This window comes from Girardinichthys multiradiatus, chromosome 14 (assembly GCF_021462225.1).
Source record: "Girardinichthys multiradiatus isolate DD_20200921_A chromosome 14, DD_fGirMul_XY1, whole genome shotgun sequence".
NCBI classification, from domain to species: Eukaryota; Metazoa; Chordata; class Actinopteri; order Cyprinodontiformes; family Goodeidae; genus Girardinichthys; species Girardinichthys multiradiatus.
In genome coordinates, this window is record NC_061807.1 from 30787020 (window position 1) to 30806075 (window position 19056).

The 19056-nt window shown below is 40.8% G+C and overlaps 2 protein-coding genes across 2 annotated transcripts; one reads left to right on the forward strand and one right to left on the reverse strand.

Annotated features, from left to right (window-relative positions):
• Positions 1-286: 286 nt before the first annotated feature.
• On the reverse strand, positions 287-13271 carry LOC124881246 (ubiquitin carboxyl-terminal hydrolase 47-like). The gene is made up of 12 exons (XM_047386791.1): positions 13138-13271; positions 10772-10899; positions 10582-10678; positions 10055-10170; positions 9889-9959; positions 8046-8171; positions 7849-7944; positions 7635-7763; positions 7436-7564; positions 7305-7345; positions 7142-7176; positions 287-2429 (listed from the first exon to the last, which is right to left on the reverse strand). Exons 2-12 carry the CDS (start codon positions 10827-10829, stop codon positions 1609-1611), a joined length of 1719 nt encoding a protein of 572 aa, XP_047242747.1. The 5' UTR covers positions 10830-10899; positions 13138-13271; the 3' UTR covers positions 287-1608.
• On the forward strand, positions 13253-19053 carry LOC124881247 (E3 ubiquitin-protein ligase RNF19A-like). The gene is made up of 5 exons (XM_047386792.1): positions 13253-13391; positions 15829-15933; positions 16553-16647; positions 17605-17775; positions 17877-19053. The coding sequence occupies exons 2-5, from the start codon at positions 15837-15839 to the stop codon at positions 18327-18329; spliced, it is 816 nt and encodes a 271-aa protein (XP_047242748.1). The 5' UTR covers positions 13253-13391; positions 15829-15836; the 3' UTR covers positions 18330-19053.
• Positions 19054-19056: the final 3 nt, after the last annotated feature.

Here is a 19056-nt window from a genome sequence, read left to right on the forward strand (position 1 = left end):
TTTTTTCCTGGGAACTTGGCTTGTAGCCTGTGAAGCTATTTGTCTACGGTGAGATATGTGCAGGTATGTCTGAACTTCTCTGCTGCATTGACATGACCTATCTTTTATTCACATTCTTTACTCAGTATTGTTAAAGATTCAAAATAAATCTACCCCTCGATCCCGCACTTCTGCGGTGGCCCGGATTGCTTCTCTTTGATTATTCTCAGGACTAATCACACTTATTTAACACCGGTCCTGGCACTGCTTAGAAATCAAAATCAAATACAGAAAATCTGAGAATGTATTTGTATCTAATAGTGAATATTTATTATCATCTTAAACCAAGCAGGTTCAACAGACAATTAGAGATAATATGACAAAAACCCAAACATAAGCAGACCTTTACCAGGCCTAGAACAAATATGCAGGGTTCCGGTTCCTTTTAAAGCTGAATCTCCTGAGTCAGGGCCGAACTCAGGACTTTGTAAAGTCCTCCCTGTTCAGGAATATGTTTTCTTTTTGCTGCATATTAGTGAGTTTGCTAGCCTGTTGCTGCATGAGGCCTGTCTCCATCTACAGCATTCAAGGGCTGCCTTCTTACTTCACTGTATTTATTGCCTAGGTGATTAAATCAAACACGGTTTCCCTAATCATCTTATCTAGATTTGCACCTATAGTGGGAACTACATTCAATTCTAGTCCTCTGCTACACTCTAATATGCTGCAAAGGTCTCTTTAAATCCGAATTTTACATTTTGGAACCTTGATAATTAATTTGAAATCGTTCAGCATGGAGTTTGCATTTTCTCCTTGGACACGTAAGGAATTTCTCCAGGTGCTCCAGCTCCCTCCTAGTCTGAAACATGCATGTTAGCTTAATTGGTTTCTCTTAATGGCTCTTAGCAGTGACTGCATGCATACATGATTTTGTTTGTCTGTGCTGCACAGTACAGGGTTTTGAAAATGGATCGTTATTTATAACAATGTACAACTTCAGTTAAATGTGCATCAAAAGTTGACCAAATTCCTAATCCATGTTGTTTGGAAGTGATTCTATTACAGAAGAGACATGAGAGCTTCAGTCATCAAGGAAACAGCAATCAAATATTGAATTAGCTGCACCGTTTCAGTCTGCAGTAAAAGGTTTAAACATCTGGAGAATTATCAGCACTAAAAGTATCACACAGAAGTTCTCGAGCTGCGCCAAGATAACGCTTCAAACCAAATAAATCACATTGCTGGATTAGATCTGTGGGTAGGATGCAGTGGTAGAATAAAGTCAGCACAGTTCATGTACTGTATGCTTATAGTCTTTGTAGTAAACCATAAACTGGTTTTCAAAAAATAGGTTTAGGGTTCTTTTCCAGGAAGTTATACCTCCTGCATGAATAAATCTTCTTAAAACCTGTTTGGATGAATTCATCAGAATAAACCAGGATGTCACCATTAAAAATGGTAAATAAACAAAGCAGGACAATCAAACGTCAGAACTGAGTGCTCACATTTAACAGCAGCACAAAGACTGTTGACATTTTCAATTGTTTCTTGGAGAATAAAAATACAAAACTATGTTTTTTTCAAAGACAAATAAAAAAAAAATCAGATCATAAATAAAAATGAGTTCCTTCATCTCCAGTGTTGTTTTATTATGTTGGGGTCAGAAGGTTTTACTTTGTTCTCGTTGCTTGAGCTCAAGGTTCTTTTGCTTTCTAAGATTTTTGGTCTATGTTTCCCCTTGAAGCTCTGTGATGTTGTCCAAACAGCTGGTGAGCCACTGGGTTCAGCTGCTGTTCTGAAAGACTGTGAAGATCTTGTGGGAGATGAAGTTGGAGAGCAAATATAGTGTAAGTTTGCATTATAGTTGCCCACATTATTGCTATAAGTCTTTTCAGTAATTGTACGGCCATTTCTTTCTCCTGTTACCACAGCCGGAGCCTCCATGTGATTTAACTTAACTGTAGTTCCTGCAGACTTGATTCTTTCTCTTGGAGGACTGTGATTACAAAGATGTGTGTTTGTTCTAGTCTTTGTTTCATTGTTACCCTGTTGGTCCCTGAGCTCATTCACTCCTACATCTTTATTAGGAGCGATAGATCTTTGGGGCATCTTCCAGTCTGAGGATTTTTCTGTGTTAATATAACACATTCGCTCCTTTGTAGTCTTGTCTTCTGAAAGCCTGATGCTTCCCTGTGGCATAAACGTTGCTCCTACTTGGTGTGGTTGTTTATTCCGTCCTGTGAAAGAGCTTGAGCAATTCACACCATTTCTGATTATCTCTCCGGCCAAATGTGGAATGCCTTCTGCTTTGCGGCTTTCAGTTTGCAGGAGATGTTCAGAAATGAGATCTTCTCTTGGTTCTGCCTCATTGCGTCGGTCTTCAGTTTCATCCAAAGGACCACAATAAGCTTTCAGAGCACTTCCATCAGTCTTCTTGTCACGTCCACTCACTTTGAACAGAAACAGGGACACTTATTAATAAACACAAAGAGTAGAGGACCTCTTATTTCAACAAAAAAAGCTTTGGTAGAATAACAATGAAGCAATAAATATTCAAGTGACATTTAATAAGAAGTGCAGCCCTTCAAAAAAGTGGAGTTTTAGATAACAGCCCTATCATCTGTGTGTAATTTCTGCTTAAGGCCTTATAATGTTGTAACAATCTTAAAGTGCTCTGTTGGCTAATGTATTGTGACTTGTTTTTTTCTGTATGAAAAAATATAAATATAATTTTTCTCATACGAGTTTAGTAAAAGTAATGCTAGAAGAGGCTGCATTGTTTAGATGCATTGTTTAGAATGACCAGAAGGGGACAATATTGGCTTTAGGTGTACATTAAAACAGCATGTTTTTCATTACATGAATATTATATTCCTATTTGGTATTAATCATGCCCAATAATAGACACATTATTGTACTTAAGCCTTGACAAATCTTTTTTTTAAATCTTTTTTGTCATTAGATATCTTCATGAATTTTCAAGATAAACTTGAGAAATGCTCAAACATTGAATATAAATTAATTCAATTGTGTATCATTATCTGAAGATTTTCATTAATATCTAAAACTTGGTGTTATCCTTGATTCGAAATTGTTTTGTTTCCGCCAAATCAACTCGGTACCCATTGAGACAGATATGGAAAAAGGCCAGTTTTTAATAATCTCCAGATTTCTAGTCCATATTAGTACACCACCAAGAGTTTTAAAATATAAAATATATTTAGATTTTATTTTCACAGTTTTTACAGTTTATTCCCACATGAAGGTTATTGTTCTATAAACATCTTTATTCTTCGTTCGTTCGTCGTCTTCCGCTTATCCAGGACCGGGTCGCGGGGGCAGCAGACTCAGCAGAGACGCCCAGACGTCCCTCTCTCCAGACACCTCCTCCAGCTCCTCCAGGGAGAGCCCAAGGCGTTCCCAGGCCAGCCGAGAGACATAGTCCCTCCGACGTGTCCTGGGCCGTCCCCTGGGCCTCCTCCCGGAGGGACGTGCCTGGAACACCTCCCGAGGAAGGCGTCCAGGAGGCCTCCGGTATAGATGCCCAAGCCACCTCAACTGGCTCCTCTCGATGTGGAGGAGCAGTGGCTCTACTCCGAGCCCCTCCTGGATGGCCGAGCTCCTCACCCTATCTCTAAGGGAGTGCCCGGCCACCCTACGGAGGAAGCTCATTTCCGCCGCTTGTATCCGGGATCTCGTTCTTTCGGTCATGACCCAAAGTTCATGGCCATAGGTGAGGGTAGGAACGTAGACCGACCGGTAAATCGAGAGCTTTGCTTTTCGGCTCGGCTCTCTCTTCACCACAACGGACCGGCACAGTGCCCCCATTACTGTGGCAGCCGCACCGATCCGTCTGTCAATCTCCCGCTCCATTCTTCCCTCACTTGTGAACAAGACCCCGAGATACTTAAACTCCTCCACTTGAGGCAGGAACTCCCCTCCAACCTGAAGAGGACAAGCCACCCTTTTCCTGTCGAGAACCATGGCCTTGGACTTGGAGGAGCTGATCCTCATCCCAGACGCTTCACACTCGGCCGCGAACCGCCACAGCGCATGCTGTAGGCCTTGGCTAGGGGGGGCCAGCAGGACCACGTCATCTGCAAAAAAAAGAGATGAAATCCACTGGTCCAGACCCCCTCCGGCCCTTGGCTGCGTCTAGAAATCCTGTCTATAAAAGTTATGAACAGGACCGGTGACAAAGGCAGCCCTGCCGGAGTCCAACATGCACCGGGAACAGGTCCGACTTAGTGCCGGCAATGCGAACCAAACTCCTGCTCCGCTCGTACAGGGACCGGATGGCCCCTAATAAAGGGCCCCCGATTCCATACTCCTGGAGCACCCCTCACAGGGCATCACGAGGGATGCCTTCTCCAGGTCCACAAAACACATGTGAACCGGTTGGGCAAACTCCCATGAACCCTCGAGCATCCTGTAGAGGGTATAGAGCTGGTCCAGTGATCCACGGCCGGGACGAAAACCACACTGGTCCTCCTGAAGCCGAGGTTCGACTGTTGGCCGGACTCTCCTCTCCAATACCCTGGCATAGGCCTTACCAGGTAGGCTGAGGAGTGTCATCCCCTGTAGTTGGAACACACCCTCCGGTCCCCCTTCTTATGAAGGGGGACCACCACCCCAGTCTGCCAGTCCAGAGGCACTGTCCCCGACCGCCACGCAATGTTGAAGAGGCGTGTCAACCATGACAGCCCTACAACATCCAGAGACTTGAGGTACTCAAGGCGGATCTCATCCAGCTTTTTAACCACCTCGGTGACTTCAGCCTGGGTGATGAAAGAGTCCAACCCTGAGTGCCCAGCCTCTGTTTCCACCAGGGAATGCGGGATGGCAGGATTGAGGAGATCCTCGAAGTACTCCTTCCACCGCCCGATAATGTCCTCAGTCGAGGTCAGCAGTCTCCCTCCCCCACTATAAACAGTGTTGGCGAAGCACTGCTTCCCCCTCCTGAGGCGCCGGACGGTTTGCCAGAATCGCTTCGAGGCCAACCGGTAGTCCTTCTCCATGGCCTCACCGAACTCCTCCCAGGCCCGAGTTTTTGCCTCTGCCACAGCCCGGGCCACAGCACGCTTCGCCTCACGGTACCCGTCAGCCGCCTCAGGAGTCCCACAAGCCAACCACAGCCGATAGGACTCCTTCTTCAGCTTGACAGCATCCCTTACTGCCGGTGTCCACCACCGGGTTCTGGGATTGCCGCCGCGACAGGCACCGCAGACCTTACGGCCGCAGCTACGGGCAGCAGCATCGACAATAGATGCGGAGAACATGGTCCACTTGGACTCTATGTCTCCAACATCCCCCGGGATCTGGTCGAAGCTCTCCCGGAGGTGGGAGTTGAATAAATCCCTGGCCGAGGGCTCTGCCAGGCGTTCCCAGCAGACCCTCACTATGCGCTTGGGCCTGCCAAGTCTGTCCGGCTTTCTCCTCCTCCAGCGGATCCAACTCACCACCAGGTGGTGATCAGTGGACAGCTCAGCCCCTCTCTTCACCCGAGTGTCCAAAACATGCGGCCGAAGGTCTGATGATACGACAACAAAGTCGATCATCGACCTCCTGCCTAGGGTGTCCTGGTGCCAAGTGCACTGATGGACACCCTTATGTTTGAACATGGTGTTCATTATGGACAATCCGTGACTAGCACAGAAGTCCAATAACAAAACACCACTCGGATTCAGATCGGGGAGGCCATTCCTCCCGATCACGCCCCTCCAGGTGTCACTGTCGTTCCCCACGTGGGCGTTGAAGTCCCCCAGCAGAATAACGGAGTCCCCGGGAGGGGCACTATCCAGCACCCCCGACAGGGACACCAAGAAGGCTGGGTACTCCGCACTACCACTCGGCCCGTAGGCTGAAATGATAGTCAGAGACCTCTCCCAAACCCGACCCTCTCATCCACTGGGGTAAACCCCAACACGAGACGGCTGAGCTGGGGGGCAACAAGCAAACCCACACCAGCCCGCCGCCTCTCCCCGTGGGCCACTCCAGAGTAGAAGAGAGTCCAGTCCCTCTCAAGGAGATGGGTTCCAGAGCCCACGCTGTGCGTGGAGGCGAGCCCGACTATTTCTAGTCGATATCTCTCGACCTCCCGCACAAGCTCAGGCTCCTTCCCCTCCAGCAAGGTGACATTTCACGTCCCTAGAGCCAGCCTAAGCATCCGGGGATCGGGCCGCTGAGGTCTCCACCTTTGTCCGCCACCCAATCCTCTTTGCACCGGTCCCTCACGGTTCCCCCTGCAGGTGGTGGGTCCACTGAGAGATGGCCTCGCTTCTCTCGTTCGGGCTTGGCCCGGCCGGGTCCCGCGAGGAGCAACCCGGCCACCAGGCGCTCTCCGACAAGTCCTGACCCCAGGCCTGGCTCCAGGGTGGGACCCTGGCTCCGCCGTACCGGGCGACATCACGTGCCTCGATATTTTGGTCCTCATGAGGGATTCTTGAACCACTCTTTGTCTGACACATCACCTAGAGCCTGTTTGCCATGGGAGACCCTACCAGGGGCATTTAGGCCCCAGACAACATAACCTCTAGGATCATTTGAGCACTCAAACCCCTCCACCACATTAAGGTGGCGGTTCAAGCAGGACGTTTTCAGGGACGTCCTGCTTATTTCAGCAAGACAAAGCCAGGCCACATTCTGCACGTGTTACAACAGCTTAAAAGGGTGCTGGTACTAGACTGACCTGCCCGCAGTCCAGACCTGTCTCCCAAAGAAAATGTGTGAAGCATTACGAAGATCAAAATGCCACAACGGAGACGCCGAACTATTGAGCAACTGAAGTTGCAAGAATGGGAAAGGTTTTCACCTACAAAGCTTCAGCAATCAGTTTCCTCAATTCCCAAACGCTTACTGAGTGTTCTGAAACGGAAAGGTGACGTAACTCAGTGGTAAACATGACCCTATCCCAACTTTTTGGGAACGTGTTCCAAGCATCAAATATAAAATGAGTGAATATTTAAAAAAAACACTAAAGTTTATCAGTTTAAACATTAAATACCTTGTCTTTGTGGTGTATTCAGTTGCATAAAGGTTGAACAGAGATTGCAAATCACTGGATGCTGTTTTCATTTACGTTTTACACAACATCCCAACTTCACTGGAATCGGTGTTGTATAATTTTAGTAGTTGTTTGCAAACAAAATATTTGTAAACTCACCCATTTTGTACATGAGGAGATAAGCTGTCGTTGAGCTGTTTGAATGGAATGAGGTGTAGAAACAACAACATGGTTAAAAACCAGGAGCACGGTGAGTTTTCACTGAAAGTATCAGTCGATGGCATCAAAAATACTCATCGTTGTTGTGTTGAAGTATATTTACCTTATTGACTTATGTTCAGATTTAGAATAAAGTTTATGGACCTAAAGGAGTGAAAATATGAAGTTATTTAACCTTCACTCTTCATGGTGTCAGACGTTCAACTATGTATGAACATTAAACACTGGTCTTACACTTTTAACAGTGTTGTCATTGAAGCAGTACCAGTTCCCAGTTTCAAAAGATTGGATGTCTGCGGTGTAATGGCCTCCCATCAGATCTCCATAGTGATGGACTACAGCGTAGAGGCGGTACCTGCAGTTCTGAAGAGTAAAAAGGTATAAAGTTAGAAAGAAGCTAAAACTGTTTTCATAGGTGTGTGCTGGTAAATACCTTAATTTCTAAAGTCTGGACCACTTTAGCTTTGCACTGCAGCTTGACGTAGCAGTTCTGCTGATAATCAAAGGAGAACCTCTTCAGCAGCAGCGCCAGAACATCTGGAGGATGTGTCATCTCATATTCCTGGGTTGTGGGATCAAAACAGCTGCATGTAGAGGAGACGGCTACCATTTGCAAACAGAATATTACCAAACAAAACGTGACTTACAGTCTTAGCGTCCTGCTTTTCGTTGCATCTGGTGCAGAACATCTGGTTGTCCTCGCAGACTGTTTGTACCTTTAAGAAACTGTCTAATCCTTGTCTCTGGAAACAGAGAAGACTGGTTAAACCTTCAGATTCTTTTGCTTCTAAATATGAATAAAACACAAGCAGTAAATCATATTCTGGGTAAAAAAGTGCAGTACCACACTGTAGGTGCTAGACTTTGGATCTCCCATTGACAGCGGTAGAACCCAGAACAAGTTTTTTGAATCATCCGTCTCGTTGCACTTGAGGCATGTGGATTTATGATTCAGCTCGCCTTTGAATATCTTGACAGAAGAAGGCAGGTACTGGTGATTTTATGACACTTTAGGAATTTAAAAGAACGTACTTTAGGACATTTAAACGTCAAATGCTCAGAGGTTATGACTTTTATTTAATTAAAAATAAGATTTTCTTAGGTCAGAAAGAATGTTTTAAAGCTAAAGATGTGAGGGAGGAACGTCTGAACATCAGAGCAGCTGATTAGAAGTCGATTGAAGCCACTGCTGCCGTACTTTGCTGTTCATGAATGGTAGCGAGGCACTTCAGCCTCGTTTCTCTGTCCAACTTTGAGAGATTTTCCATATAAAATCATGCAAACAACATCTGTTTTTCTGGAGAGGATTTATGATTTATTTACACAGAAGTTAAATCAAGTTAATATTAAAGATTAAGCCAATGGCAAATATTTGCAATAAGTTGCAGCCACATATAGATGTTCTCTCTACACACCACTGTTAAAATGCCAGGTTGTTGTGCTGTAAAACAGTGAGACCATGCTAATAACATAAAAGCCTTAAGCACATAATATGTGACATATATCCTGTGCAATTCAACTGTAAAGAAAACAAATCTGTTAGAAGGGAAGAACAGAAAGAAAGTGGCAAAAATCAGCTGACTTTGATTCTGAAAATCATTCTTTTGCAGAAACCTAAAGGTTTTGCACCACAGCTGTTCATAAGCTCATCCGCCATGAAAAACTCCCAGCTCCATCTAAAGAACAGCCACCCCACATCATTATGCTGCCACCACCATGTTTTACTGTGGGTATGATGTTTTTACGGTGACATGCGTTTATGTTCGGGTCACATATGAAGTGTGACCTGAACGTTCATCAGACCATAACCTGATGTCTCGCAAGGTTTTAGGAGATTTTAGCATGATATAGATGTTTTCTTTCTTTCTCTCAACCCTCCTGCTTAGTCTAGTTATACAGCGAATGCAGTAGAGGAGACTGGTGTCACATGTAGAGCACAACCAGTAGTGAGCAGAAATTCCTACAGCTCCTTCAGTGTTGCTCTCAGCAGCCTCCTTGACCGCTTTCTGTCTTGTGTTTTGACCCGATACTTTTGATACTTTGTAACCTCTCTGCAAACTGTGGTTTTAGTTAAAGGGTGCACATGAGCATATGTCAGGAAAATCCAACAAAGACAGCCGAATTTTACTTAAGTTTAACCAGATTCACTACAAATAATGGGAGGATAGATGCTGAAATAAAATCGAAAGGCGCTTTAAGAAAGTATCAGTTTAAGGGTGTGCACATTTATGCAACAGGGTAACTGCAGCTTTTTATTTGTGTTTTCTTCTAAAAATGTGTTTCTCCCTTGAGCTGTGCAGGATAAATGTCACATTTAAACTTTTGAAATGAATCTGTATGAGCTCAAAAAAAAACAAGTATTGTCAGAGGGATGCATTTTCAAAGCTGCTGTAAAACTGCTCAAACTTTTACTTTAACACTACAAAAAACAGCAATTATCCAAATTAGGTCACTTATTTTAATCCCAAACTTAAAATTTCACAGAATTATTTTATTTTATTGCATACATACTTAGAAAAAAGATCAGAATACCTCAGTAATGTATTTGTGTAATTTTTCTTTTGTAAAAATACTGGTAACCTCTGACCTAAACACCAGCACGCTGCAAGTTGCGTCGGCCACCCTCTGCAGTCTCCCAGTACATTCCTGATACTAAATAAATACAAGTGTAAAAAACGTGTTTCTACCTTCGAGGCCTCTGGACTGGTCCGACAGAGGATCTTCTCAAAGTACTCAGCAGCATCACGTTGCTCATAAACTAAAATCATGAGTGAGTGAAAGAAAAAAGTTTAATATCTTAGGACTTAGAGGCTAACTTCTTCTCTTTGTGACGCCTTCTGAATCCGACCCTACCGTCTTTGATGCCCAGTTTTATTACGATGTTGTGTGTTTGGGCCATTTCTCTCTCCAACATAGAGAACAGATTCCCCAGATGGGCATCAATGGATGTTGGCTTTTCACTGCAATTTCTACACCAGTTGGGAGAGAAATAAAGACAATATTATAACTTAAAGGTAAAACTAACTCGTGTCAACTGCTTCAATCTTGAATCCTAAATATTTGTTGCATTTAATCTTCACTGTTCATTCATTTAACAATTTTTGCCTTTTTTATGATGTGTTAAACAGATCATATGGTTTACAGCATCCAGTGGCTTATTATTCATCACACTGTTTTAACTAAATGTTCATAAATGCATTTTTTTTCTGACTAACGCCTACAATAACAAGTGAGTGGATCTCTGGTAAAAGACACTCTGAAGAGCACACAACATGCCATGCTGCAAACCGGTTTTCAGGACTAATAATCAAGATTAGTAAAAGTCCTTTGAAGGATTTTGATTTACTTTCTCTTAAAATACAGAGCTGAGGTTCCCAAACCTTTTCACGGCTTCGCGAAAGTCTTCAGTCATGAAAAGCACCTGCAGGACGCTGTTCAGATAGCAGGTCAGACCAGGACTCTTCAGGCCCTGATAATCTAAAAACACAACAGAAAGAAAACAACAGTCAGACTATTTTACACATGAGCTGAATCCCTCCACGTGGTTTTAACGTACTGCACCTCACCTACCTGAGATAGACAAGTTCTCCAGTTTCTCTCTGAGATTCATTACAGTGTAGCGATTCATGTTTCTGGATTTCACATTGAGGTTTTGACATCTTGCATTTGAAAGTTTGTTTTACATGTATGGGTTCATCCTATTAAGACAAAAAAAAAAAAAAAATCAAAACAGATTTTAAAATAAAACTATTTTGCAGGTCAAGAAAAATCATTTAGAAAACCAAGTAAAAATCGTGCACAGAAAGTCAGGGTTTTATATGTTTAGGTTAATATTTTGTAAACATGACCGTAGAAGCAGGGAGCAACAGGATGTGTGGAAAACATATTTCTAATTATGAGTTGCTGACATTTTTTAGGCATCCCTCCACAAGCTCATCACAATAGTTTTCCAGTATTTTGTCCTATTCAGTCCCGACAGAACTGCTGTAACTGGGTCCGGTTTGTAAGCCACCCTGCTAACACAGGGTCAGTTCTGACCAAACATTTTCTATTTAATGTTATTCTATGTTATTCTTGGGGTCCTTGCTCATTTGGGAGACACATCTGCGGCCAAGCTTTAACTTCCAGGCTAAAGTCCTGAGATGTTGCTTCAATATTGTCACATTATGCTCTTTCCTCATGATGCCATCTATTTTGCGAAGTGTACCAGTGCCCCTGCAAAAAAACAGCCCCACAACATGATGCTGCCACCCCCGTACTTCACAGGTCGGATGACTTTCTCAGGCTTACAAACTCCCTCCTTTTTCCTCCAAATGTTACAATCACCATTATGACCAAACATTTCAATATTAGTTTAATCAGACTACAGGACATATCTCTAAGAAATAAGGTCCTTGTCTCTACGTGCATGTGCAATTGTAATCTGGCTTTTTATGTTCTGATTTGAGTAATGCCCTCTTCTTCTTCAGAGGCTTTTCAGTCCGGGTCTGTACAGGACTTGTTTCACTGTGGATAACAACACAATCTTACCAGCTTCAGCTAGCATCTTCACAGGGTCTTCTGCTAGTCTGGGATTGATTCGCACATTTCACACCTAAACACATTGATCTCTGGAACACAGAGCCTGTCTCCTCCTGAACGATATGATGGCACCACATTCCCATGCTATTTATACTTCAGTATAACTGTGTTAATGTGGCACCTTCAGGGACCTGGAGATCGTACCCAAGGATGAACCAGACTTGTGGAGGTTCACAATGCAATTCTAAATATCTTGGCTAATTTATTTTTATTTTTCCAAGACATAACAGCAGTAAGCAGTGTGTCTTAAAAACATCCAGAGGTTTGACTGCATTGAACTCAGATGTTGTAAATGCTGTGAAATAATCAGAAGCTAATTATGCGTCATCATCTGGGCTTCCACAGGTTGAAGACATAGTAATCCCAGTATGTAATCTTGATTTCAAAAAGTAATATATAAATATATATTTATTCTGGCTTTCAGTAAATAAAAAATCTGGTGATCCTAACAGATCTAATACAGGAAACAATTAGTCTGATTAAATGTGAGACGGTGAGGAAAAAGGTTACGTGTCTTTTTTCCTTTTTTTAAAGGTATTTGCTTAGTTAAGATCCAAACAATAAGAATCAATGTTATTAAAGTTGTGCTATGTCCATAAAATCATTTAAATAAATCCCTTACAGTAAGTTACTTCTGGCTAATGTGTTGCAACATATATGATCTTTTCATCCCAAAAGTTAAATTAACCTTACTATTAACTTTTATTAAAGTATAAAATATGATTTTTTTTTTTTTTTTAGAATATTTGGAAACACTAAAGGTGAACTTTCAGAAACTATGGCATACACTATGGTCACGACAAACTAGAGGCATTTTTTAACTATCAGAAAATAGGTCATAATGTTATACTTGATTGAATCAAGGGATAAAAAAAAAAAAAAAAACAATGAACAAATAAGCTTCCTAATCTGGCCCTGATTTTTAGAAATCGGCCTTTGATAAACAATGATCGCTCGATCAATAACAACCATCTTCATTATCCCGCCTAAAACGGTAACATGCGTCATATTACACTAAACCACAGCGTCATAAAACACGATTGATGCCTTCATTCGGTGAAATATTTGGGGTATTTCTAGTGTAAACCAGCCAGTTTTGCATGTTAGCACAGATTGGCGGTCAGTGAACGCAGCAGTGGAGTTTTGGGGGTGTTATGGAAACACACGCAGCTTCTCCTCCATTATTCCTCCAACAGGTTGACTTTATACACCAATTTAAATCACCAAGAAACGATAAAAAGTTTATCACAAACTGCCTGCTGCAAACAACTCCTTACTGCTCCCATAACAGCCGCGATAACAGTCGGTAACGGTGTGTAAAGTGATGGGAGGGTTACAAATACGAGAATACTCACCGAGCAGCAGCCAGCCTATCTGATCATTATAACCGCTGCTGTCTTTCACTTTCGGTACCAGTTAGGAAGGAAGAGGCGAGGCAGACACAAACCGAACCATCAGCTGCTATACAGACACCAGAAACATAACTGAAAACCTTTAAATCTGGGTGGAATACCTCTCTAGAACTAAGTTTTTAGAGTCGCTGTTCTACTTCCGGGTTTTGACAAAGACTTAAAGGGGAAGTTGTTAGAACTACAAACTGGACCAGCAGGTGAGAAAAACGTACATTTCCACTTAATATCTTGTTCATGTTTTGGCAACATCCTCCAAAGATAAATTATAGCCGATCAGCGCTGAACAACCCTTACCAAAAAGAAGTATATGCAAGTATGCTTCAAGTATACAAATTTTAAACGAGAGTATATTCAGTTTGTTCTTATCAGAGATATTCTTAAAGTTTCTGTTACCTATACTTGGCTTATACTAAAACATATACTTACAACCTAAGTATATTTAGCCTTTACTTATGTAAAAATTTGACTGATATACATAAGTAGTAGTACATTAATAGTACATTTTCACATACTCTGGTTTCTTTGTGGTATCCTGCAATATTTATATCCTGTTTTTAAATCCTGTCTTGTACGTTTATGGCAACAGGTATGAATATCTTAAGAGTGAGTAATGGTGCAGGTGAACATGTCATGTACAGTGTTATTAAGCCACAAAGAGATAGATACACATTTCTTTCTTTTTGTTTGAAACCAAACCTGACCATTTTTGATTCATACTTCCCTCTATCATAAGTTATTACCCTAATACAGCTGCTTTTTTAAATTTACAAACAATGTATTAAAATAGGAGAAATGACAAAAGAAGAACACTTGATTTGTGGTAGAATGACTGAGGCTACTAGAGGCTCTTTTAATCACGTTCATATGGATTTGGCAAAAACCCAATTTCACTATGATCATGAATCAGGCCAGATGGCACATACGTTTGCAGTCTTCCTAACCTCATGTATTAAATTACTCTGTACATTTATCTGTGAATCTTTACATAAATCCTGCTCAATTCAGCCAGTTCTTCAACCAAAACGAAGCAATGTTTGGTACATGCACAATACCCAGGGGTTTGATGTGCACACTTGTGCAAACAAGTTAGTGATTAAACACAATTGACCATCTTTTAAATAAACAGCACTGTTGGACCTTTTCTTTATTAGGCCACATGTCTGACTGTGATGCAGAACTCCATCAACCAAAAAACATCTATAATACCAGAAGTTGAAAATGTATTTTTATACACTAAACAGTGGACTAGAAGTGTTTAATTAGTAAACTAACAGCAAAGTTTACTCCTAGTTTTACTTTCAGTTTACATTAATGTGTACTTTTAACTAAACGTAGACTTGAAGTTTATCATGAGTAAACTAACTTATACTTCAAAGTGTACTTTCATAAACTTAAAAGTGGGCTAATTTAGTCCCAAGAAGTAGTAAACTGCTAGTATATTTGTTTCAGAGCACTTGGTAAATAAAAGTACACTTGGAGAAATATACTTTATTATACTTCAATATACTTGATGACGTACTTGAGGTATACTTCTTGTTGGTAAGGGGATGCATGTTATGTCATTTTTAGCAGCAACCTGCAAATAAAAGTCTTATTTTGGTCTTTTTAAGGGTGTTCTCTGATTATTTCCTCAAATCTTTCATCAGTTTAGTTACTACCATTTTCTTACCTAATTAAGAAAACCCAAATCATTTTTCTATTTAGGAAACTGTTCCTGTAATTCAGTGTCAGGATGAACTAGCAGGGAATTTCCTGAGTGATCAGGTTTTATAGTTTCTGATAATCTGTTTATGTTGGTTTACAGTCAGTCGGGTCAGAGGGTTTCAAGCTATAATTAGTAGCTCAGTGAAAGCTAAAGTGCCAGCATAAAATATTCTATTTCTTGCATGTTTAATGGTTTATGTAAATGAAACCACCGCTTTAGAATATGTGATTAATGATTCAAGAAATACCCAAAACCAGTTTCATCTTATTTTCTAAGTATTGATAGATAATTGCTCACTGATTCACTGGTAACTCACAACCCTGGAAGCCTTTATTTTCAGCTGCATAAAAATCATTTCAGCATTCCCTGTGTTCTTGTTCTAACTTGTTTAGACCAGGAAAGTCCTTGGCTTAATGTAGAGAAGTTATGGGCCTTTTAAACATGTTTTAAACTCATAAAGTCTTGTGGATGTTAAACGCAGGTACTGCTTAGATTTCTTTTCATCATATGCGTGTGAAAAACATGAAGGCTGCATTTGAAAACACATCCAGAGATTAAAATACTAAGAAAATATGTTTTAAATGTGTGACGTGCTGCTAAAACAACTTTTGATGTGGATTTGTCTCATTTATTTTCTGTCTGATGGTTTCCGGGGTTTTTGCTCTCTTGTCCATCCCTCACCAAATCAGTCATAACATTATGACTACTGACAGGCAACTAGCGTAATTATATTAACCCGAATTAAAAGAGGTAGAGGGGGTGTTTTAAAACCTTTGGGAACGCAGTTAAATTTGCACAAATCAACAAAAAAACTTAACAAATTTGTTTGTTTTTTTGTTTATTTTTCTCAACAGATAACATGCTATATGTGTAACAGGATAAATCATGTAATTTTTTTATTCTTCTGATTACACTGTTTTGTTCCTCAGAACCAACAATGAACATTCAGGGGCAGGACTTTGCAGAGAAGAGATACGATCCACTTGACAAAACTCTGAAGTTTGTTAACAGGGAAGATGATTTGGATCCAGTGTGTAAGATTAATTTTCTTTTTCTGTGACTCAGCAAAAAGGCAACATGACATGCAAAACTGGTCCAAGGCCTAGGCAAACTATGCAGCTGCTTAGGGCCCCAAGACCAATAGGAGCCCCCACCTAGAGCACTACAATCATCACATAATCCATGAAAATGCAAAAAGTAAAACATCTCAATCGGCTTTGCAAAAGAAAATGTTTAATCCTTGATTATTTTAATTTAATCGGTGTTCATATATCCTTTATTTATCTAGTTAAAAACTGAGCTATTAGCGATAGAAATGATCTTTAAATAGAGCCCTGGGCACCATGACAGTAACACATACAGCAAATGAAACACATGACCTTTGTGTTGTCAAGAGTTTATTGAGACTAAAGATTTCTGAGTTAAATGTTAGTATTAGTCTAGCTGTTTTTATCTTTCTACACAGTACTGTCACCTAAACTAAAGACGTAAGGAAAAACACAGAAATATTTGAACACTGATGATATCAAGGGGTTATTAGCTAAGCTGTGGTCATTGATGGTGCTTGGAGGAGCCCCAAATAGCCTATTATTTAATTTGGATGAATAATAACCATCACTGGATATCTAATGCATGATTCTTTAATCTCCTCAGCCTCCGATTATAACTCTCTCAGAGCTGAGATGTCCTGCGGTCATGCGGTCACTCCTGATTCCCTGACACAGTGGTGTCGCAGCCAGCTGGACGAGGTATGTTTAACACAACTCATGCATACTTAAAAAGAAAACCTTGGTTCTTTGACCACAGATGGACTTAACCATTAGGCAAAGCTACGTAGTCGTCTGGGGCTTCACGATAACTGGGGCCTCTAAAATAAACTCAAAGCACGGGATTCATTTTAGGAGAAACATTGAGAAGCTCACCTTTCAAGATACATGTAATCCAATCAGTTATATGTTTATATTAAAAATCTGAAATAGATTCCCATCCAATATATCTTTTATATAATTCTGAATATCCTAAACTTGTAATGGATAAAAAAAAGTCATTAGTGATGTCCAGTTCTCAAATGATAATACAACTGGAGTAGCAACATGCAACAATATACTTACAAGCATCTGCAAAAAGAGAAATTAACTTTTCAAAATAAAAAATGAAAATAAGTTTTTAGGTAGAATCAATAGTAGTTCAGCTCACATAAAGGGTGAAAAGTGAAGTGAGTTGTTCTTGGAAGAATGAGCTTTGAGGATGTCTGAAAATATTAAGGATGTTTAGGAACTATTGAATATCTGCATACATATACAGTCTAACCAGTACAAATACAAACAGCTACTCAAACTTTAAAGATTTTAGATATCTTAAGCTTAGTTGTCCTAATTTACTTCTAGGGTTGGAATTCTTGCATTATAAATTGCATAGAAACCTTGTCTAACAAATCTTAAAATTTGTTGCTTTTAATTAATACAGTATCTTTTATTTCCACCCACATCTATAGTTGAAGTGAACCAGGATTATAAATGTTTTTAATGGTTAGAAAGACATTAATTCATCAGCCACAATAAGGGTTGAGTTAAATAAGGATTAAGCAGCAAAAAAAGGGCAAAATTATTGCTTTTAACTTTGGGCACCGGTATGACAAAGTCTGCCTCTGGCCTTCAATAAAGTTTGGTTCTGTGGGTCCAAATTAACTATGTTTTATTTTTAAGGGAATTTGTAAATTCAGATGTCCTGCGGTGGTGGAGGGCACCAAACTGTGCAATAGACTGTGGTCGTACCAGGAGGTGCGCAGACTGGCTGATCTGACCGTTGATGAAATTGCGGATTTTGAGCAGCAGATGGCCAACCTGTCTGTTTCAGAATACTGTGAGGTTCAGTCGGTGAGTCGTCAAATGATCCGGGCCTCTTTTTAAACTTTCCTTTTTTAAACTAAACCAAACACTGAAACTTAGCGATTGGACCTTTCTGCTTTTCTCATCAGTGTCCAAAATGTAAAACCAGCGTGGAGAGGAAGGATCTGTCCAATCTGTGCGTGGAGTGCGTCATTTGTTCAGCTGACCAGAAAAATACCTACTTGTTCTGCTGGCAATGCCAAAAGAAATGGAAGGGCCCGGGTCCTCGATCAGATCGCTGCAACAATGACGGCTGCATCAACAGGGACCTACAGCTGCTGCAGACCTGTAAATACATCAGCCTGCCTGAGGTGGAGGGCGTTACCAGCTGTCCCTCAGTCCGAGCCTGTCCTGTATGTGGCATGAAGGTGGAACACAACCAAAAGTACTGTAAAAATGTTACGTGCCCTCGCTGTCGCACAACCTTCTGTTTTGTGTGCCTGAAGCGAAAGACTGAGTGTGTTCAAACCAGTTCACCGTACCAAATCTGTCCCAGCGGCGTGGCTCCGAGACAGACCCGCATCCCTGTGTGGAAGAAATGATGGCAGGACAGTTTGTCTGATGAAAGTTACAATTTAACAGGAGAATTTCTGGAGTTTATAAAATCTAAAAAATATATCCAAAGCTACAGACTGAGGGGTAAACAAAAGGTGTTATTTATGGACATCTTATTTTAAATGTTTATGTAAGTCATAGCAAATTTAATTACTTTAAAGTTTACACAAATTAATGAATGGTTGAAAAAGCTCTTGAGCATTAAGGAATATTTCTCATCTGCTTGTTTGGCTACAGGTAAAATATACATAGTAGTTTGATATATTTCGAATTTTGCCTCATATTTCTAAGGCTTAAACGCTGAAACATGTGACATTGTGTAAAAAAAAAGCAAAATAATATGCATCTTAACAGTTTTCTGTTCAGAATGTTGTATTTATGCTTCTGTGATTCTTTTATTTTGCGTTCAATGAATTAAAATAGGATTTTGTAGAGGATCAACCAAAAAAGAAATATATTAACACTGATGTTAAGTGAATCCAATTAATATTTAACTGTGAGCCATTGCTAAATATTTATTGTAAATAAAACCCTGGACGTATACCCTCTGTATATGAAGTGCCCGCTACACAATGCAAACGTTTCATCTGTTTGTGTTACCATGTTTGCATATTATTGCCTTTTCATTACTTCCTTCCAGTACTTTCAGTTACTGGCTGTGAAATGGGAAATAAACTACCTATTAAAATGATTCATTCATGGTTTAAAATATCT